Raw genomic sequence first — 22,877 nt, 5'->3', positions numbered from 1 at the left:
TGGTTTTGGGTGGTACTTCGGGGGTTGTCTTGGGCAGCTCTCGGTGCCCATCCCAGAGCCATTCCCTGTGTTCCTATCTGGCCCTGCCTGGTTCAGGCAGCCGGGCACTGCGGTGCACGCTTGCAGCAGTAGAGGTGAGCTGTGCAGGGAAACATCCCCGTAGGGTGACCTGGGGCGGTTGCTGGGGGTTTGGGGAGCCAGGGAAGTGCCCCTCATGAGGGACCTGGGCACATTGTCGTCCCCCACCCTCCCTGGGACATGGCTCCTCATCCTCAGCTCTCCCCAACGCAGCGCAGAGCACAGCATGGCCACGGAGACAGAGTGGAGCTGCCCCATCTGCCACGACGCTCAAGATGGCGTTGCTCATGTGATGCCCTGTCAGCACCAGATTTGTGTGGGCTGCATACTGCGGTGGATAACGGAGAAAGTAGAGTGCCCCCTTTGCAGAAGACCAGTAGAGTCTGTCAAGTTCTCTGTGCGGGGAGAAAATGACTGCATACAGTATTTCTTCAGAACGTCTGAAGAGTCCCGAGATGCCAGCAGCCAGGCAGGAGCAGCTCCCGACAGCCTGGCCGAAAACAGCCCCCATCATGCTGCGGCGTCACCTCCATCTTCTCAGCAGGGGATGCCGTCCTCGGCTGAGCAGGGGGCTGCGGGATCAGAAGCAGTGGGTGGGCTCCTGCCCGAGGTCTGGGCACGACTCTTCCGAAGACACCAAAGGAGTTTCAGCTCCTCCGATGAGGAGGCTCCCACCTGCAGCTCCAGCAGCTCTTCTGGCAGCCCCATAGTGTCCACTGTGGAGGAGGAAAATGGTCCTTTGGAGGCTGCAGTCCACGGGGGTCCCAGCTGCCCCTCATCTGGGCCCGTCTCTGCAGAGCAGGAGCAACCCCAGGAGGAACCAGGGGAGGCAGCAGCAGCAGGACCCTCTGCCCAGGGCCGCAACCGGAGCACTTCTGCTCCCAGACGGAGCAGGGACAGCTCAACCACGCGGGCCCGGCGCGCCCCAAAGAGGAGGGCTGCCAGCCCCCAGGACTCTCCACAGCCCCGCAAGAGGCCACCTCGGAGGCGGCGCTAGCAGGCCTCCATCAACTCTTTAAAAAAACAAATAAATCCCTCTTTCCTTGAAACACTTTCTGTTTGCTGCTGTACCCCCTTCTCCCAGTGCCTTTCTGTGACCCCCATGCCCCACCTCTGTCTTTCCGGATCCTGCGACTACACCAATTTAAAAATGAGACGGTCCACTCGGGACTTGTGATGGCTCTTTTAGTGTGACCTCAAAGTGCAAAATTACGGCGAACACGCCAACAGGGTTAGTTTCAATCAAACAGCACAAACTTTATTCTTGTGCCTGTAAAGCGGCATGCGATAGGCGAAAGGGAGTGAAAAGGAAAAGTAAAGATAGGAAAAAAGTTATAATAGCTACCACTGCGCGTCCAAGGCATCCCCATGGCCCCAGATCCAGTACCGGCGTACTGCCGGTCGTCACGATCGATGTTGATGTTGATCCTTGGTGGGGAAAGCTCTCAGGGGCCTCGTTGTTCGGGGTCGACCTTTTTTTCCAAGTAGCAAACCCTGCTCCTCCTTTACTTTGGGTATCTCCACCTGTTCTGGGCCCTTAGAAGTGTGTTTTTTGTACATTGTAATGAGCAAAGTTCAGTTAACGGGCACTTTCTCACCGTGGTTTTTGAGCCAGCAGTTGTGATTCATCCTCCTCGATAGCAGGTGCACGGTTATCTTTGCCGTCTTGACAACAGGGATGAGCTGTGGCACGTCGGCGCCACTCTGGCCGCCATCTCCAGCATGTCGTACATTTTGTTGTTAGGCCAGAGTGGGCCTTGTCCATAGCAATCACATTCCGTCCCCAGAAAAACAACTGCGTCTCAGGCAGAGCGCTCGCAGCAACTCACGTCAAGTTGTGAGCCTAACTTTTAGGCCACACCAAATCCATCGTGCAGCTGGAAGTCCTGGTTGAGACAACACTGATCTTCTGATGAGCCTTACAATGCTGTGTGCCTGTGGGGGCAGATGGCCCACAGTGATGTCACCGTCTGGTGGAACGTGAACTCTTTGAGCGGTGGATGGTGATGTCACTGAGCGCTGGAACGTGACCTCACGCCCCTCAAGGCTTAAATTCGGGCGTGGGCAGAGCCTGTCCCAGTCGGTCTCAGGCCTGTACTCCTGCCGAGCGTGTGTGCGAGGTCTGGAGGGTAGAGCGAGTCTTTTCCTGGTTTTGGGTGGTACTTCGGGGGTTGTCTTCGGCAGCTCTCGGTGCCCATCCCAGAGCCATTCCCTGGGTTCTTATCCGGCCCTGCCTGGGTCAGGCAGCCGGGCACTGTGGCGCACGCTTGCCAGAAGCAGAGGTGAGCTGTGCGAGGAAACATCTGCCTGGGGTGTTCTGGAATGGGTGCTGGGGCTTGGGGAGCCAGGGAACTGTCCTTGTTGAGGGAGAGAGGTCCATTTTGTCCTCCTCTATTTTCCCTGGGACATGGGATGTCCCACACAGTGACCATGGCCTCTCCCTATTTTGCAGAGTGTTAAAGCCTTTGGCAGCATCAGTGCCTGTGAGAAGGAGCAGCTCCTCATCCTCAGCTCTCCCCAACCCAGCGCAGAGCACAAACATGGCCATGGGGAGGGCATGGAGCTGCCCCATCTGCCACGACGCTCAAGATGGCGTTGCTCATGTGATGCCCTGTCAGCACCAGTTCTGTGTGGGCTGCATCCTGCAGTGTATAACAGAGAAAGCAGAGTGCCCCCTTTGCAGAAGACCAATAGAGACTGTCAAGTTTTCTGTGCGGGGAGAAAATGACTACATACAGTATGTTTTCAGAATATGTGAAGAGTCCCAAGATGCCAGGAGCCAGGTAGGAACAGCTCCTGACAGCCTGGCCGAAAACAGCCCCCATCATGGTGCGGCATCACCTCCATCTTCTCAGCAGGGGATGCCGTCCTCGGCTGAGCAGGGGGCTGCGGGATCAGAAGCAGTGGGTGGGCTCCTGCCCGGGGTCTGGGCACGACTCTTCGAAAACACCAAATTCTCCTTGATCCCGTGCTGCCCTGGCTGCACCTCATGCTGCAGCAGATATTTGGGGCTCGCTGGTGGCAGGTAAACAATGTACAGTGCCTGATCGTGCACACACTCTGCATGTATGGCCTGAATGCGCAAGTCATGGTCCACACGCGGCGGGACAGCCTCCGGGAACATACAGAAGAACTGGTCCACGGCCTCATCAACATCGTTGTGGAGCAGTGCAGTGAGGAGGCTGGGAGGCTGCTGCGGTCCAGTGCTGCTGAGGAGGAGGACAACAACCCTGTGGCTAGCTCCAGCTCCTTGAGCTCCATCTCCTTCAGCTCCAGTTCCAGCTCCTCCAGGTCCAGGCGGAGCAGTAGCAGCTCCAGCTCCTCGAGCTCCAGCTCCTCCAGCAGCCACAGGCGTACTGCCATCTATAGCCGCACCAACCCTTCCCGCAGCTCCGCAGTGTCCGATGTGCAGGAGGAAGACAGTCCTTTGGAAGCTGCAATCCACGGGGGTCCCGGCTGCCCCTCGCCTGAGCCCGTCTCTGCAGAGCAGGAGCAGCCCCAGCAGGAACCAGAGGAGACAGCGGCAGCAGGCCCCTCTGCCCAGGGCTGCAGCCACAGCCCTTCCACTCCCAGGCGGAGCAGGGACCGCTCAACCGTCCGGACGCGGCGCCCCGCAAAGAGGAGGGCTGCCAGCCCCCAGGACTCTCCACAGCCCCGCAAGAGGCCACCCCGGAGGCGGCGCTAGCAGGGCTCCATCAACTCTTTATATAAAAATAGATAAATTCCTTTTTCTTTGAAACAGACTTTCTGTTTGCTGCATTATCCCCTGCTTTGTGGGGACAACCATGTACTGGAATGGGAGGAAGTAGACTCTTCTGTGCTGCGGTAGCTGCCCCTGCCCAGCAGGCACCTCCCAGTTGCGGGCAGTGGTGGGTCCCTGCTGCCGGCAGAGGGGCAAGGGAGACCAGGAGAAAAAACAGGGCCCGGGGAGGCGGGTGGCTCAGCAGGAGTTCAGCGCTGGAGCAGATCCCGTGTGGGGCAGGGACGAGGAGCTCCTGGGACCGTGGCTGCCAGGGGTGGCAAGGACTGTCGGCAAGCCTTGCATGGCCCGACCGAGCAGCTCTGCCGCTCATGGTGGCCCACACGGCCCCAAAGCAGCTGTTGAGCTGTTCTCTGGCCTCCTGCTTGCAGCGGGTGTGCTGGATCCAGTGTTCTTGGCTCAGCGGAGGGTTTCTCTAGCCAGGCAGCTGGCAAAGGAGTGCAAGCGGGCTAAAGGCAAGGAAGCTGGCAGAGCCAGGTGAGCCTCCTGGAGGAGCGGTGTGGCTGGGGGCACGGGGGCTCACCGTGTGCTCGCTGTAGTGCAAGGGAGAAGTTTCCTGTGGCCAGGGTGCCCACGTTGATGGCAAAAGTCTGTGGAGATGTTGTCCTGCTGGAGACGTGGTAGTGCTGCCGGAAGCGGGGTGTAGCCTGCAAGCCCGGCACAGAGCAAGCAGCGCAGAGTGAGCTCCCACAAGCTCAGCCTACCGTGCCTCTTCCGATTCCTGCCAGTCATCCAGGGGAAGTGCCAGGAGGAGCCAAAGCAGCCCAGACCTCCAGCTGGGCCGCGGCTGGAGCTCCCTGCGTGTGTTCGACAGCCCTCAGGAACGCTACGCCCTAGGGATTTGGCAGGCCGGTGTCCCGTTGTGGGCTCTGGGCCGGGGCAGAAGAGGCAGCAGGAGGTGCCTGGCGTCCCAGCCCTCCTGCCCTGCCCAAGCCCCAGCAGAACCACGCGGGGTGCGTGGGGTGTGCCTGGCCTCCGGGGAAGGAGTTGCCTGCGCACGGAGAGGGAAGAGAAACGGCTGTGGCTGCAGATGGCATCCAAGCGCTGGGAGGTGGAAGCAGAATTGTGGCACCCATATCAGGCCCAAACAAGTCACTTTCTTATTGTGTAGTCATCACTTTTTGCAACATTAGCTGAGTTTACAAAAGGATGATACATCATTCCCTGGTGAGAAGAATTTACAGTGTTACATGCTTATCCACAGCAGACAGAGTAGATAAATATAGCATGTGAAACACCGCAGCTCTCAACTTGTACCTTCCCCTTCGTAGCAGTACTTTTGCACTACATGCAAGGCATTGATTTTCTGCCGCTTTCTCCCACTTGCTTTTTGTTCTATCTTTCGGTATGAAGATTCGACCCAGCTTTTCCCTTTTCCCTTTCTACCATATGCTCTTTGTATTCCAGGCTGCTGCTGCTTCACAGCACTTGTCCCAGCTTCCCAGCATTTACCCTTATATTGCACTTCTTTTTGGGTAGCCACTTGTGAGGAGGGTTTGAGCTCTGAATGACGCATAGGTTGAATACTAGCAGCCCTTCAGAGCACAGAGCATTTGTGCAGCTCAGCACTCGATGAAATATCTATGGCCTGCTTTTGACAGGCTCTGAGCAAACAACAGGCACCTCTGACTGCTTCCGCCCGGGGTTTATGAAGCTTGATACAGCCAGAGAAGAAATTGGACACCTTTCTGCCTTTCTAATGTTCCTGTATTGACATCACAGCTTCTTCCAGCAAAGTCCGTGGCTCCACCAGCAGTGCTGAGGCCAACAGAAAGAGTCACTGACAGAGGGACATCCCTTTTCCATGGGCAAAAGAAGAGCAATGAGATGCTTTGCGGATGAGCCTAGGTGAAAAGCAGATTTCCTCCCTTTAAGCTCTTCCTAACTGAGAAGGGCACATCCTTGTTGCATCAGCTCCACGTGCAGTGCCTCTGCCAACCTCCTGGGGAGCTGGGACTCACGCACCCACTGGGGGAACAGCACTTTGGTCCAAACATCCCGACAAGCAGGCCTGAGTGAAACCAGCCCTGCTGTGCAATCCTCAAGAACTGTGCCAGGCCACACCTTTTCAGGAACCAAGGAGTCTAGGCCACATCTTATGAGGGGCTAGGAGTACCAGCCTGAGCTGGGACTAGGCACAACTGTGACTGCTACGGCTGCACTCCTGCACATTCATCAAAGCAGGGTTTGACCCATCAAGTCAATCCCTTTATGTTACAGGTATCTGTAGCCCACTCCAAGCACACGGAGATCTCCTGTACGGCAGCGGCCCGCACAGCGGTGATCTCCCCTTGAGCAGGGATGGCCCTCAAGGTCACCCCTTGAGGCAGAGAGACCCTTTACCCAGTACCTTCTATCTATAATGAGGTACAGAGACATTCTGCATTAGGCCTTGAAGTATATTTTATGCTAGTGACATACATTTATTTAGATCCAGCTATAGCTTAAGTCTTAGAAGTGTACTAGCTAGTAATATTTGACTGCCGTCTAATAATTGTTTAAATTCCTGTTTAACTCAGCATTTAAAACTCCAATGACTGTCAAACCACTGTTTAATAAGCATTCAATTATTGCTTTGTCACCATTCAATTACCATTTGATTATCATTAATCAATTAATTCTCATCGGCTCATTATTTAATCACTAATGAAGGCCCTTTCAGTTAACCCCAAAACAATGACTTCTCTGACTTTTCTCCACATAGTTCAAGTACAGCTCAACAGTACGTAGCAGCTGCCTGTTGGATACCTGGAGTACCAGGGGCACTTAGTGAACAATCCAGACCGAATGGAATTGTTATGTTTGTGAGCAGCAGGCCTCAAGGACATCACTGAAGCCGCTTGTGAGAAAGTACTGAAGCTGCCTGCAAGAAAGTACTGAAGCCACCTGTGAGAAAATAATGAGGCCGCCTGTGAGAAAGTAATGAAGCTTCCTGTGAGAAAGTAAACGAAGCAGCCTTGAGAAGAAGGAAAACAGCTGGCATAGGTGACTGGGGGCTGAACGTGAAGCAGGGTGCAGGTGGAGAGAGCCGTGCGCGTGAACAAAGAGACTTAACGAATCGTATTTTAGCTAGGAGCGCGTGCATGATATAGTTAGCCAATTAGTAGAGAGCTTGCGCATGATAGGGAACTAGAAGGGCTATATTAACCGGGATGTATCAACAATAAATTGGCATTTGCTTGATCATATTGGTCGTCAGCAGTGTCCGTGACTTCGGCGTCAGCAGCTGCCCAGTTTGTTTAGCACATAACACAGGACAGCAGGAGGAGACAGGTATAGCTCCACACCCTAAACGGTGCAGATGGTTTGTAAATCTGGAAATTTACTTCATTCAAATGTCTCAGTGCTGTAATTGTAAGTATGTCCTTATCCTTTTAGATACATTATCAGGATGGGTAGAGGGCTATCCTTGTAAATATGCAGACAAAACATCTGTTGCAAAAAATGTTGCTGAGCAGAACTAATTCCTTAATTTGGGGTTCCCCTAACGCTAAATAACAATAGGAGAACCCCTTTTACAAGATGAGTGATGAACAAAATTTGTGCAGCCCTACAAATAGAACGAAAGTATCAGTGGGACTGCAGAAAATAAGAACTCCAATTTGAAAACCAGCTTAGCAAAGATTTAGTCAGAGACTGGCGTGAAATGGCTGAATGCATTATCTCTGGCATTGATCTATGCAAGAAGCATTGGGAATAAAAAACATGGAGTGTCATCTCATGAGGTTTTAACAGCCAGACCCGTGCGATCCCCTCCCACGGCAACTGTAACTCCATGAAAGGAAAAGAAGTTTCCATTGCTGATGAAATAAGAAATACTGCAGCAGTGTCTTGTAGAAACTGTGCCACAGGAGCCCTCTCAAGCCCCCTTTTGTCAGCAGAGCTGGTGCTGGGGGAAGAACCCAACACAGGGCAAAGGTGCAGGTCAACTGATGTGCATAACCAGTTGCAGAGAGTTGTGGAGTTCCAGCCCAGCTGTTCCTCTGCACCGCTGGGATGTGGCACTGAACTGCTGCGTCCCAGGGAGGCGGGATGAGTGGAGAACTTTACCCTTTGCAAAGCAGGCAGAGACTAAACTGGTGAGTGCCATGGAAATGCAGAAGATGAAGACAATGCAGAGGATTTTCTTTTTTCCCTGGAAAGTTGCTGACATGGACTCTGCCAGACTTGGTACTTTGCACGGGATCAGGGTAAGATGACAGAAGGGATGCGGATGAAGGGGAGCTTGGGAGGAGTCTGGAGAAAGCTGCTGCCAAAGCAAGGTCAGCCCAGGGATCAGCCCAGGTGCCGACTGGCTTTGTCCAGCTGCAGCTTGAAACCCCCAAGCACAGAGATGGCCAAAACCTCTCTGGCCACCCGCCCCCCTGCCAGACTGTCCTGATGGGGGAAAAGTGATCTGCAGCCCTTGATGTCAAGCGCCAGTTCCCTAGTTGTGCCTGATGCTGTGTGCCTGTGGGGGCAGATGGCCCACAGTGATGTCACCGTCTGGTGGAACGTGAAATCTTTGAGTGGTGGATGGTGACATCACTGAGCGATGGAACGTGACCTCACGCCCCTCAAGGCTTAAATTCGGGCGCGGGCAGAGCCTGGCCCAGTCTGGCTCAAGCCTGTACTCCTGCTGAGCGTGTGTGCGAGGTCTGGAGGGTAGAGCGAGTCTTTTCCTGGTTTTGGGTGGTACTTCGGGGGTTGTCTTGGGCAGCTCTCGGTGCCCATCCCAGAGCCATTCCCTGTGTTCCTATCTGGCCCTGCCTGGTTCAGGCAGCCGGGCACTGCGGTGCACGCTTGCAGCAGTAGAGGTGAGCTGTGCAGGGAAACATCCCCGTAGGGTGACCTGGGGCGGTTGCTGGGGGTTTGGGGAGCCAGGGAAGTGCCCCTCATGAGGGACCTGGGCACATTGTCGTCCCCCACCCTCCCTGGGACATGGCTCCTCATCCTCAGCTCTCCCCAACGCAGCGCAGAGCACAGCATGGCCACGGAGACAGAGTGGAGCTGCCCCATCTGCCACGACGCTCAAGATGGCGTTGCTCATGTGATGCCCTGTCAGCACCAGATTTGTGTGGGCTGCATACTGCGGTGGATAACGGAGAAAGTAGAGTGCCCCCTTTGCAGAAGACCAGTAGAGTCTGTCAAGTTCTCTGTGCGGGGAGAAAATGACTGCATACAGTATTTCTTCAGAACGTCTGAAGAGTCCCGAGATGCCAGCAGCCAGGCAGGAGCAGCTCCCGACAGCCTGGCCGAAAACAGCCCCCATCATGCTGCGGCGTCACCTCCATCTTCTCAGCAGGGGATGCCGTCCTCGGCTGAGCAGGGGGCTGCGGGATCAGAAGCAGTGGGTGGGCTCCTGCCCGAGGTCTGGGCACGACTCTTCCGAAGACACCAAATTCTCCTTGATCCCGTGCTGCCCTGGCTGCACCTCATGCTGCAGCAGATATTTGGGGCTCGCTGGTGGCAGGTAAACAGTGTACAGTGCCTGATCGTGCACACACTCTGCACCTACGGCCTGAATGCGCAAGTCATGGTCCACACGCTGCGGGACACCCTCCGGGAACATACAGAAGAACTGGTCCACGGCCTCATCAACATCGTTGTGGAGCAGTGCAGTGAGGAGGCTGGGAGGCTGCTGCGGTCCAGTGCTGCTGAGGAGGAGGACAACAACCCTGTGGCCAGCTCCAGCTCCTTGAGCTCCAGGAGCAGCACCTCAAGCTCCAGGAGCACAAGCTCCTTCAGCTCCAACTCCAGCAGGTCCAGCTCTACCAGCTCCAGCTCTAGCAGCTCCAGTTTCAGCTCCTCCGATGAGGAGGCTCCCACCTGCAGCTCCAGCAGCTCTTCTGGCAGCCCCATAGTGTCCACTGTGGAGGAGGAAAATGGTCCTTTGGAGGCTGCAGTCCACGGGGGTCCCAGCTGCCCCTCATCTGGGCCCGTCTCTGCAGAGCAGGAGCAACCCCAGGAGGAACCAGGGGAGGCAGCAGCAGCAGGACCCTCTGCCCAGGGCTGCAACCGGAGCACTTCTGCTCCCAGACGGAGCAGGGACAGCTCAACCACGCGGGCCCGGCGCGCCCCAAAGAGGAGGGCTGCCAGCCCCCAGGACTCTCCACAGCCCCGCAAGAGGCCACCTCGGAGGCGGCGCTAGCAGGCCTCCATCAACTCTTTAAAAAAACAAATAAATCCCTCTTTCCTTGAAACACTTTCTGTTTGCTGCTGTACCCCCTTCTCCCAGTGCCTTTCTGTGACCCCCATGCCCCACCTCTGTCTTTCCGGATCCTGCGACTACACCAATTTAAAAATGAGACGGTCCACTCGGGACTCGTGATGGCTCTTTTAGTGTGACCTCAAAGTGCAAAATTACGGCGAACACGCCAACAGGGTTAGTTTCAATCAAACAGCACAAACTTTATTCTTGTGCCTGTAAAGCGGCATGCGATAGGCGAAAGGGAGTGAAAAGGAAAAGTAAAGATAGGAAAAAAGTTATAATAGCTACCACTGCGCGTCCAAGGCATCCCCATGGCCCCAGATCCAGGCAGCGTACTGCCGGTCGTCACGATCGATGTTGATGTTGATCCTTGGTGGGGAAAGCTCTCAGGGGCCTCGTTGTTCGGGGTCGACCTTTTTTTCCAAGTAGCAAACCCTGCTCCTCCTTTACTTTGGGTATCTCCACCTGTTCTGGGCCCTTAGAAGTGTGTTTTTTGTACATTGTAATGAGCAAAGTTCAGTTAACGGGCACTTTCTCACCGTGGTTTTTGAGCCAGCAGTTGTGATTCATCCTCCTCGATAGCAGGTGCACGGTTATCTTTGCCGTCTTGACAACAGGGATGAGCTGTGGCACGTCGGCGCCACTCTGGCCGCCATCTCCAGCATGTTGTACATTTTGTTGTTAGGCCAGAGTGGGCCTTGTCCATAGCAATCACATTCCGTCCCCAGAAAAACAACTGCGTCTCAGGCAGAGCACTCGCAGCAACTCACGTCAAGTTGTGAGCCTAACTTTTAGGCCACACCAAATCCATCGTGCAGCTGGAAGTCCTGGTTGAGACAACACTGATCTTCTGATGAGCCTTACAATGCTGTGTGCCTGTGGGGGCAGATGGCCCACAGTGATGTCACCGTCTGGTGGAACGTGAACTCTTTGAGCGGTGGATGGTGATGTCACTGAGCGCTGGAACGTGACCTCACGCCCCTCAAGGCTTAAATTCGGGCGTGGGCAGAGCCTGTCCCAGTCGGGCTCAGGCCTGTACTCCTGCCGAGCGTGTGTGCGAGGTCTGGAGGGTAGAGCGAGTCTTTTCCTGGTTTTGGGTGGTACTTCGGGGGTTGTCTTTGGCAGCTCTCGGTGCCCATCCCAGAGCCATTCCCTGGGTTCTTATCCGGCCCTGCCTGGGTCAGGCAGCCGGGCACTGTGGCGCACGCTTGCCAGAAGCAGAGGTGAGCTGTGCGAGGAAACATCTGCCTGGGGTGTTCTGGAATGGGTGCTGGGGCTTGGGGAGCCAGGGAACTGTCCTTGTTGAGGGAGAGAGGTCCATTTTGTCCTCCTCTATTTTCCCTGGGACATGGGATGTCCCACACAGTGACCATGGCCTCTCCCTATTTTGCAGAGTGTTAAAGCCTTTGGCAGCATCAGTGCCTGTGAGAAGGAGCAGCTCCTCATCCTCAGCTCTCCCCAACCCAGCGCAGAGCACAAACATGGCCATGGGGAGGGCATGGAGCTGCCCCATCTGCCACGACGCTCAAGATGGCGTTGCTCATGTGATGCCCTGTCAGCACCAGTTCTGTGTGGGCTGCATCCTGCAGTGTATAACAGAGAAAGCAGAGTGCCCCCTTTGCAGAAGACCAATAGAGACTGTCAAGTTTTCTGTGCGGGGAGAAAATGACTACATACAGTATGTTTTCAGAATATGTGAAGAGTCCCAAGATGCCAGGAGCCAGGTAGGAACAGCTCCTGACAGCCTGGCCGAAAACAGCCCCCATCATGCTGCGGCATCACCTCGATCTTCTCAGCAGGGGATGCCGTCCTCGGCTGAGCAGGGGGCTGTGGGATCAGAAGCAGTGGGTGGGCTCCTGCCCGGGGTCTGGGCACGACTCTTCGAAAACACCAAATTCTCCTTGATCCCGTGCTGCCCTGGCTGCACCTCATGCTGCAGCAGATATTTGGGGCTCGCTGGTGGCAGGTAAACAATGTACAGTGCCTGATCGTGCACACACTCTGCATGTATGGCCTGAATGCGCAAGTCATGGTCCACACGCGGCGGGACAGCCTCCGGGAACATACAGAAGAACTGGTCCACGGCCTCATCAACATCGTTGTGGAGCAGTGCAGTGAGGAGGCTGGGAGGCTGCTGCGGTCCAGTGCTGCTGAGGAGGAGGACAACAACCCTGTGGCTAGCTCCAGCTCCTTGAGCTCCATCTCCTTCAGCTCCAGTTCCAGCTCCTCCAGGTCCAGGCGGAGCAGTAGCAGCTCCAGCTCCTCGAGCTCCAGCTCCTCCAGCAGCCACAGGCGTACTGCCATCTATAGCCGCACCAACCCTTCCCGCAGCTCCGCAGTGTCCGATGTGCAGGAGGAAGACAGTCCTTTGGAAGCTGCAATCCACGGGGGTCCCGGCTGCCCCTCGCCTGAGCCCGTCTCTGCAGAGCAGGAGCAGCCCCAGCAGGAACCAGAGGAGACAGCGGCAGCAGGCCCCTCTGCCCAGGGCTGCAGCCACAGCCCTTCCACTCCCAGACGGAGCAGGGACCGCTCAACCGTCCGGACGCGGCGCCCCGCAAAGAGGAGGGCTGCCAGCCCCCAGGACTCTCCACAGCCCCGCAAGAGGCCACCCCGGAGGCGGCGCTAGCAGGGCTCCATCAACTCTTTATATAAAAATAGATAAATTCCTTTTTCTTTGAAACAGACTTTCTGTTTGCTGCATTATCCCCTGCTTTGTGGGGACAACCATGTACTGGAATGGGAGGAAGTAGACTCTTCTGTGCTGCGGTAGCTGCCCCTGCCCAGCAGGCACCTCCCAGTTGCGGGCAGTGGTGGGTCCCTGCTGCCGGCAGAGGGGCAAGGGAGACCAGGAGAAAAAACAGGGCCTGGGGAGGCGGGTGGCTCAGCAGGAGTTCAGCGCTGGAGCAGATCCCGTGTGGGGCAGGGACGAGGAGCTCCTGGGACCGTGGCTGCCAGGGGTGGCAAGGACTGTCGGCAAGCCTTGCATGGCCCGACCGAGCAGCTCTGCCGCTCGTGGTGGCCCACACGGCCCCAAAGCAGCTGTTGAGCTGTTCTCTGGCCTCCTGCTTGCAGCGGGTGTGCTGGATCCAGTGTTCTTGGCTCAGCGGAGGGTTTCTCTAGCCAGGCAGCTGGCAAAGGAGTGCAAGCGGGCTAAAGGCAAGGAAGCTGGCAGAGCCAGGTGAGCCTCCTGGAGGAGCGGTGTGGCTGGGGGCACGGGGGCTCACCGTGTGCTCGCTGTAGTGCAAGGGAGAAGTTTCCTGTGGCCAGGGTGCCCACGTTGATGGCAAAAGTCTGTGGAGATGTTGTCCTGCTGGAGACGTGGTAGTGCTGCCGGAAGCGGGGTGTAGCCTGCAAGCCCGGCACAGAGCAAGCAGCGCAGAGTGAGCTCCCACAAGCTCAGCCTACCGTGCCTCTTCCGATTCCTGCCAGTCATCCAGGGGAAGTGCCAGGAGGAGCCAAAGCAGCCCAGACCTCCAGCTGGGCCGCGGCTGGAGCTCCCTGCGTGTGTTCGACAGCCCTCAGGAACGCTACGCCCTAGGGATTTGGCAGGCCGGTGTCCCGTTGTGGGCTCTGGGCCGGGGCAGAAGAGGCAGCAGGAGGTGCCTGGCGTCCCAGCCCTCCTGCCCTGCCCAAGCCCCAGCAGAACCACGCGGGGTGCGTGGGGTGTGCGTGGCCTCCGGGGAAGGAGTTGCCTGCGCACGGAGAGGGAAGAGAAACGGCTGTGGCTGCAGATGGCATCCAAGTGCTGGGAGGTGGAAGCAGAATTGTGGCAACCTCACTGCTTAAATTCGGGCGCGGGCAGAGCCTGGCCCAGTCTGACTCAAGCCTGTACTCCTGCCGAGCGTGTGTGCGAGGTCTGGAGGGTAGAGCGAGTCTTTTCCTGGTTTTGGGTGGTACTTCGGGGGTTGTCTTCGGCAGCTCTCGGTGCCCATCCCAGAGCCATTCCCGTGTTCTTATCCGGCCCTGCCTGGTTCAGGCAGCCGGGCACTGCGGCACACGCTTGCAGCAGTAGAGGTGAGCTGTGCAGGGAAACATCTGCCTAGGGTGGTCTGGAAAGGGTGCTGGGGTTTGGGGAGCCAGGGAAGTGTCCTTGTTGAGGGACAGGTGCATTTTGTCCTCCCCTATCCTACCTGGGACATGGGATGTCTCAGACAGTGACCATGGCCTCTCCCTATTTTGCAGCGCGTGTTAAAGCCTTTGGGAGAGTCAGTGCCTGTGAGAAGGAGCAGCTGCTCAGCTGAACTCTCCCCAACCCAGCGCAGAGCACAAACACGGCCATGGGGAGGGAGTGGAGCTGCCCCATCTGCCACGACGCTCGACATGGCGTTGCTCATGTGGTGCCCTGTCAGCACCAGATTTGTGTGGGCTGCATCCTGCGGTGGATAAGGGGGAGCTCGGCATGCCCTATTTGTGGAAGACCAATAGAGATCATCAGGTTTTCTGTGCGGGGAGAAGATGACTACCTACGGTGCGTCATCAGAAGCCGTGAAGAGTCACAAGACGCCAGCGGCCAGGCAGGAAGAGCCCCTGACAGCCTGGCCCAAAACAGCCCCCATGACCCTGCAGCATCCCCTCCTTATCCGGAGTGGGTACACTCTTCGGCTGGGCAGGGGGCTGCAGGGTCAGAGGCAGTGGGTGGGCTCCAGCCCGAGGTCTGGGCAGGACTCTTCCAGAGACAACAAAGTCTTCTTGATCCCGTGCTGCCCTCGCTGCGTGCTGTACTGAGGCTGATCTTAGGGGCTCGGTGGTGGCACGTAAACAGTATAGAGAGCCTGATCCTGCATGTCCTGTGCATGTATGGTCCGAATGAGCAAGTCATGCTCGACATACTGCAGGACTGCCTCGGGGGATTTACGGAACCACTGGTTCGTGACCTCTTCAATGTCATTGTGGAGCGGTGCAGTGAAGAGGCTGGGAGGCTGATTCGCTGCAACACTGCTGGGGAGGAGGACAACAGCCCTGCAGCCAGCACCTGCTCCACTAGCGCAAGCATCTCCAGCTCCAACTCCAGCAGCTCCAGCTCCACCAACGCCGGTGGGGAGACTCCCATCTCCAGCTGCTCTTCCTGCAGCCCCGCAGTGTCCAACGTGGAGGAGGAAGATGGTCCTTCGGAGGCTGTAGACCACAGGGGTCCTGGCTGCCCCTCACCTGCGCCCATTTCTGCAGAGCAGGAGCAACCCCAGGTGGAACCAGGGGAGGCAGCAGCAGCAGGCCCCTCTGCCCAGGGCTGCAACCGGAGAACTTCTGCTCCCAGACGGGGCAGGGACAGATCAACCATGCGGGCCCGGCGCCCCGCAAAGAGGAGGGCTGCCAGCCCCCAGGACTCTCCACAGCCCCGCAAGAGGCCACCCCGAAGGCGGCGCTAGCTGCATCAAATCGTTTTCAAAAAAAAAGAAATAAATCCCTCTTTCCTTGAAACAGACTTTCTGGGTGCTACTTTACCCCCTTCTCCCAGTGCCTTTCTGTGACCCCCATGCCCCACCTCTGGCCTAGGCCCCCAGAGCCCGGCTCGGAGGGGTTTGTGGACCAACGGCCCTGGGACCCTGCTCCTGCCATCCAGTCCGGGCAGCCCACATGACTGGAAGAGCAGTGTGCCTTCTAGGGTATGCGGGCTCCTGAGCACAGCTTCTCTGCATCCAAACAGCGCTTTGTAGGGATAACCATGTACTGGAATGTGAGGGAAAACACTCTTCCGCACTGGAGTAGTTGCCTCTTCCCAGTGGACAGCTCCCAGTTTTTGGAGACAGAAACTCTTTCCCTGATGGCCCTTGCGGGCTGGGAGGCGGCTCCAGTTACCGGGCTGGACGCAGGCGCCCCGTCCCATGCACGTGGGTGGGTACCTCCACACTGGCTGTGGGAGTACAGGGTCCCTCTCCACGGGGAAGCTAAGGAAACCTGCCTGCTTTGCCAAAACGTGCTGCTCAAACAGCACCGCTGCTCTGAGCCAGCCCTCCCATCACCCAGACACCACACGGAAAACATCCGCACGAAGGGCAAAGTTCAGGCTCGTGTCGTGAGGAGCTCCAGGTTACCTGCAGACAGGTACTGGGCCTGCTGGTGTTCAGGTACCAGTGTTTCAGTTCTCCTGTCTCCAGGACACTGTAATACTAGAGTGTTGGCCTAGAATACCTAGAAGCAGTAGAGAGAGGTGCTGTTTAGGAGTGACAGACGGAATCTCTTGTGCTGTTCTAACAGTATCTCACGGCTGGACAGAGTTCACGGCAAGGCTTTCAGTGAAAACATTCTTGTGTAGGACTGACCCACTGTGGGGCACATGCATGAGAGACACCCCTATTTGCAGCTCGTGACTGAGCAAACAAAGAGTGCAAAGTTAAAGCAGTGAGGTACTGATCATGTCAGTGAAATGCAAGGGAGTGAGAAGCAAATGTCCTCTGCAAATAATGGGATGGAGGTAAAAAGCCCCTGCGAAGGCCAGGTCCCCAGTGAGCAGTTGTGGTAGTCACAGCCAGTGCCCTTGATTCACCCTGTGGGACAGAAAATGTGTCTGTATCTTCTCCGAGGAGTTAGAAATGTTAGAGAGAAGCTGCAACACAAGAAGATTTGGAGGAGTGGCTCTGCTATGGCCACATCCAGAAAGGGGCAGAACAGGTGGCTTCCCAGCTCTAGCGAGGGATTCTGTTCTGACGAGAACAACATCCCTCCATGTAGAATGAAGTGTTAGGAAGGAAGGTGTGAGGCTTTTGTGAGGCTTGCCAAAAGGAAAAAAAAACGAAAAGGCAGAATATGTGAAGAAGCAGAAGCGAGAGGTAGAGAGGGGGAGGCGAGAGCCTTTTGGGCCTTGTGGCCCTCAGCCTCTGGCCTCCCCTTGGGCCCGACTGGGCCCGGCCGAGAGATGGGAGGAGAGGAGCTGTGAAGGGAACCGGAGAGGCGTCTGCCTGAGCCCATTGTGAAGGATTTCTGTGAGAGGAGCGGCTGCAGGCGCCGAGGGGAGCGAAGCAGGAGGGGGAGCAGCAATGGTGCTGCGGGCAGAGATTCCCCTGCAGCCCGTGGTGCAGCCCCTGGTGAGGCCGGCTGTGCCCCTGCAGCCCACGGAGGCCCCCGCAGGAGCAGAGGGCCCGCGCTGGGGCAGCCTGTTGCGGAGGGACTGCACCCTGTGGAAAAAGGGTCCACGCTGGGGCAGTTGGTGAAGGACTGTACCCGTGGGAGGGACTGGAGCAGGGGAGGAATGTGAGGAGTTCTTCCCCTGCGGAGGAAGGAGCAGTGGAAAGCGACATGTGATGAACTGCCCATAACCCCCATTCCCTATTCCCCCCCGATTATCTCCTGTGGTCAGAAAGTCCCCAGTGTCCCTCGGCCTCCTTGTCCCTTAGCTGAAAGTGATCTCCCCTAGTTAGAGACACACACCACACGTACTCCCTCTCGGATTTTTTAGCAAGGCACCCATATTCCTGCACCAACTTGGCAAGCTCAGTAGCGATGTACAGCAAGTCGTTAGTTGTAATTTTTGGTTCTCTATCCTCGTCATTCAAATCAAAATATTCTTTTTTTAATGAAAGGTCTCACCCGACGGTGATTGCCAAAGTGATCCCTCACTTCTTGGAATTCCTTCTGAGAGTATGTCGGGATTATCTGTCAAATACCTCTCTCCTCAGGCTTCAGATCTGTCTCACTCCACAGTTCTGAATTCTTTGGATATTCTTCTCTCAAGATAGATTCTAGCAAAGATTTTGCTCCTTTTCTTCCTGCAGCTTCTTTTGGAGGGTGGATACTGTCTCTTGAAGGACTTCCGCTGCAAGACTGATTCATCTGGAGCGACTCAGTAATCTGTTGTTCCTGGTCACACTGCTTAACGTGGTCCCCTACTGCTGCTGCCAGACTTGCACCCAGAATAAGCCAAACTATGGCTTTGCCTCTGCCAGATTTTACCCTCGCCTCCTTTGGCAAGGAAGTCATTCGATCTACTACGCTTTGCTAATTTGCCTGATTATCTTGTGCCCAATCTCGCCCTGGTACGGACGTCTGGGCAGCATGCTGTGACAAGAGCTCCTAAAACGAGTCTTGATTTTTCACTAACAAAGGGTACTGATCATTGACTTCTGCTGCCATTCTTATGAAGAAAGGACCAAACCCACTTTGCAGAGGTTAAACTCAGTTTCCACACATGCAGTTTCCCTGCATCGCCCTTCTCTTCCCCGAGTGGTTGAAGAGACCAAAATCTACTACGGGAGTCTCAACTTGGTTTCCACAAATGCAGTCTGTCTGCAGTCGCCCTTCACTTCCCCGAGTAGTCGACCTCATTCATATGAGCACAGCTCCCGCTTTTGCACTAAGAGATCTTATTATTAACTCCCGTCAGCCAGAGTCCAAACCTCAGCTCGAGTTCACGTCCATTGGGTGTGTGAGGTGTGCGGGAAATTTGGATCGGCCCCCTTGCTTTCTAGGCACCTCTCATCCGGAGGGATGTAGGGCTAGGTGCAGCTGGACCGAACCGTCCTTCCCCTGTTACAGACCACACACAGCCTGCACCTCGCTGTCTTTCAGGATCCTGTGACTACGCCAATTTAAAAATGAGACGGTCCACTCGGGACTCGTGATGGCTCTTTTAGTGCGACCTCAAAGTGCAAAATTACGGAGAACACGCCAACGGGGTTAGTTTCAATCAAACCGCACAAACTTTATTCTTGTGCCTGTAAAGCCATATGCGATAGGCGAAAGGGAGTGAAAAGGAAAAGTAAAGATAGGAAGAAAGTTATAATAGCTACCACCGCGCGTCCAAGGCATCCCCATGGCCCCAGATCCAGGCAGCGTACTGCCGGTTGTCACGATCGATGTCGATGTTGATCCTTGGTGGGGAAAGCTCTCAGGGGCCTCGTTGTTCGGGGTCGACCTTTTATGGCAATTAGCAAACCCTGCTCCTCCTTTACTTTGGGGATCTCCCAAAACAATGACTTCTCCTAATATTTCACCTGCATCACATGGTACATGCATATTTATACTGCGCACCCAAAAATGAATTCTGTAACTGATACAGCGAAACTTTCATTTTTCAGTCATTCTGAGTGTTTCCTGTTACAGAGGACAGCCTAGCTGTAGCCACGCCCAGCTCTTACCGGTTTCTCCAGTGGCTCCTTGCCCCTCAGGCTCTCCCCTGCCCCGGCGTGGGCTCTCTGCAGGCGGCAGGGCAGATCTGCTCCAGCCCCAGGCACTGCTCCGCGCTGCCTGCCCCTCCTTGCTCTTCCATCTCCTCTCCCTCACTCATTTCTCCTCACTCCTCTCCTCAGCCAGTGGTTTTGCCCTCTCTTCCCTGTGTTTGGGCAGCCGCACCCATGGCTGAGGGGCTGGGCTGTGCTCGGCTGTTGATCCTTGGAGCAGCTGGAACTGGCTGGAAGCGGCTGGAACGTTCTGCAAGCAGCCCCTGGCCTCCTCCCCCAGAGCTGCCCCAACCACCCCACACTGGCACCGGTGCCACTGGGAAAAGACAGAAACTGTTGGGGGTGAGGGGAGGGCAGAGGCAAAGGGCAGCTTCTCACAGCTCTGCGCTGACGTGGGGGTTAGTAAAAGAGCGAATTCACCAACCGGCCCCCTGCAGCTGTCACTGCCGCCTCTCTAGAGAGTAGGTCTGCCGAACGGCATGGCAGGAGGGGCGAGGAGTCTGGCAGCAGCACAGCCTGTGTGCACGTCGGCCCGAAGCAGTGGGACATGGTAGCTGGATCGCAAAGCGCAGCGCAAAGGACGGCACAGACTACCACAAATATTTCCAAAAGCACCTTTGGCATCTGGAAGCCCCTGCTCCCTGAAACACCTTTCCTAAACTTAGCATTTCAGAAAAAAGTCAGGGATGTCTGTGAATCCAAACATGCGTGGACGGACACCTCTGTCAGTGCTGAATTCAGACTGAGACCTCAGGATCAGGCAACATCCAGCTGCGCCTTGAAAATTTCCCAGGACAGAGATCTCGGAGCCGCCCCGGGCCCCTGCTCCTCTGCCAGGCTGAGCACATTGTGGTGGTTTTTTTCTTTTTTGAAATCAGAATCTCCCCTCTTTCAGCTTTCCCCTTAGCACAAATCAAACCGAATAATGTTTCCTAAGCGTCAGGTGTGTAAAACTTGTAAGAGAATTCACTGCTTTGTGGGCTTCGTTAAAGCTGTGGTTGGCATTCAACAGAGCTTTGATCCCTATCTCATCTCTAGTTGTTCTTAAGGCCCTTGGGACTCTTGAAAAGTCGGGTTTGAGTGTTTGTTCTTTACAGGTGAAATTTTGGACACTAGATCACCTAAGCCTCATTTAAAACTGTTTAGATATGAGTTACTTGCAAATTCCCCTCCATTCTGGTGGTTTTAAGAGGTTAATTTCACAAAGAGCTAGTAAGGAAAAAAGACCTCACATAATGGTGACTTGTTTCAGAATATTTCTGATTATTTTACTGCGTGACCCTAAACCAGAACCCAGCACCTGCCTGTTGCTGTGTCTTTTTCCCAAAAGTGCTCACACAGATGCAACAAGCCCGTGCATCCACAAGCCTTTCCATAGATACAGGAAATGAGCTACAAAGAGCAAGAGAAAGCAAATCACTTGTGTCACACAATTAATTTCATGGGAAAGTTTGATGAACTGACAGGTGAAACTTTTGTGAAGTTATTTGCTTCTTTCATAAAAGATATCTTTTCATGTTATTTTCACCTTTTTTTTTTTTCTTCCCAGAAAGCTTTTACAAAACACAATCATTTAACAATGCTTTCCTTTAAAAATTCCCATAAACCTGAGGATTTGCCACCTAGCAGCAAATACTTTTAGATGAACTTTGGAACAGTTTTTACGTTGCCGTTCTTTGTGATGACTTTCTGAAATTCAGTCCTGTTGAGACCAAGCTGCAAACCAGTAAACGGCTGTGTCTCACAAGGCCTTGCATCTTCTAAGTGCCCCTCTTCCTTCCTAGAGGAGGCAGAGTTTCTGGAAGTCAGGCTTCTGTTGTAAGCAAAGGGTTAGTGCAGGTTGCAGTGTAGCATCATTTCCTATCCCAGTTGCCCATAAGTAACCAAAATTAGCACTAAAGCACTTAAGAATAGCCCTGCGTCGCACCGATTTTTGACATATGTGTTTTGACCTTGCATTAATGACAACAGTAACTCGTGTAACATACTCTTTGCTAGGAAAGGAGCGATCACTGTGATTTTCCTGGAGTAGAGCAAGAATCTTGTCCTACAGAGCAGAATTGTAAGCCAAGCTAGGGGACAAAAGGAGGGTTAGATGGGAGAAAAAAATGCACTCCGCTTTCATGTTTCAGTGAAACAACCTATCAAGTGAAATTCCACAGACCTTTCTTGTGCAGTATTTGCACTAGGGACTCAGACTGTGGACCCATATTAAATTTGCAGGAGGCACTAAGCTAGAGAGTCTCAGTAACATCAGAAAATAAGATTAACAATTCAAAAGCTTCTGATTAATTGGGACAAAGCAGTACTGAATGCAAAAGAAACAGTTTGTTAGGGACAAGGGCAAAGTTACTGTGAAGGCAGAGATAACCAGCTGCATAAATCTGCTCAGAGAATTATTGACTAGTCACTAGTTCTGTAAAAAAGGGATTGAGCAGCTGACTTAATTGGCCTCTTCCACCACACAAAGGTGAGAAATATCCTGTCATTCATTGACTTTAACTAATTTACAGTGCAGATCAATTAATCTGAACTTCTCAGAACACAAGAGACTAAGACAAGAGCAATCTACTTTTTTTTTTTTTCTGGCAAATCCTTTGTCTGTGTTTTGTCAATTCACTTGTCATTTATGAACATATTTATGCAGATGGAGTAACCTGTCCAGCTAACTGGACCTATTAAATTTCAAAATAAAGTGTTCTTTGTTTTCATGGCTTCTCTATCCTGCTGTGTTCAAGCTAGTCGACACTATGCTGTCACTGCTATCTGACCTCCTAAGTGTTTTGTTAAAAACTGGATTAATAATCAGTTCACGAGTATCAGTCTACCAAAGAAATAATATCTTCTCTTCCAGTCTTTTAAAAGAGCAGACAACATAAGGTGTCTCCAGAACAAAAATTACAGCTTCAGAGTAAGAGGAAAAGATGCATAGTTAGTATTGCAGTAAGCAGGAACAAAATAATGGTTACAAAGGCCAGGTATCCTTGGCGATGGCGATGGAAACTCCCTCTACCAGGCAGGATATGCATCCTGGTCAATGACAATTTACAGATCTGTCAAGTGTATATTGTGCGTAGGTGATCTGTGGTTTGTTATATAAATCTAGACTGGACCCTGACCAAAATTCATGTCCTGAATTGCCCTTGGTTGATTTTAATGCTCAAAAATACACCCTGTTATGGATAATGAGTGTGCTAATGAAGAGGATCTCCCTAAATGTTTAAAATGAGAACATATATAACCATGGGCAGCGGGAAAAGTATGGGTAACCAATCAGTTATTTTACTGTGATATCTTCCTTGTTATTATTTTATATTAAGGATCCCTTCTGTTTCTGAGAGGTGTGCTGGCTGCGTTAGATGCCTGTCACCCCTTCTCTCTTTACCCTTAGTCTTTGCTGGGTAAAGAACTGGCTGGATGGCTGAGCCCAGAGACTTGTGGTGAGCAGAGTTAAATCCAGTTGGTGGCTGGTTACAAGTGGTGCTCCCCAGGGCTCAGTTTGGGGGCCAGTCTTGTTTAAGATCTTTATCAATGATCTGGATGAGGGGATGGAGTGCTCTCTCAGTAAGTTTGCAGATGCCACCAAACTGGGCAGGAGTGTCGAACCGCTCGAGGGTAGGAGGGCTGTGCAGAGGGATCTGGACAGGCTGGATCAATGGTCTGAGGTGAACTGTATGAGGTTTAAAAAGGCCAAGAGCTGGATCCTGCACTTTGGTCACAACAACCCCATGCAAGG

General features: G+C 54.2%; 1 protein-coding gene across 1 annotated transcript; it reads left to right on the top strand.

The window, feature by feature from the left end:
* Positions 1-8,804: 8,804 nt before the first annotated feature.
* Positions 8,805-9,968, top strand: LOC147596429 (E3 ubiquitin-protein ligase Topors-like). The gene has a single exon (XM_086771397.1). The coding sequence runs from the start codon at positions 8,805-8,807 to the stop codon at positions 9,966-9,968; it is 1,164 nt and encodes a 387-aa protein (XP_086627523.1).
* Positions 9,969-22,877: the final 12,909 nt, after the last annotated feature.

This window comes from Chlamydotis macqueenii, chromosome Z, assembly GCF_036417535.1.
Source record: "Chlamydotis macqueenii isolate bChlMac1 chromosome Z, bChlMac1.mat, whole genome shotgun sequence".
Taxonomy (NCBI): domain Eukaryota; kingdom Metazoa; phylum Chordata; class Aves; order Otidiformes; family Otididae; genus Chlamydotis; species Chlamydotis macqueenii.
The sequence above is the reverse complement of the archived record's forward strand: the minus strand, read 5'-3'. Positions and strand labels throughout refer to the sequence as shown.

Bases quoted from the DNA above. Each gene is read 5' to 3' on its own strand.
- LOC147596429 (XM_086771397.1), top strand. From the start codon at position 8,805: ATGGCCACGGAGACAGAGTGGAGCTGCCCCATCTGCCACGACGCTCAA.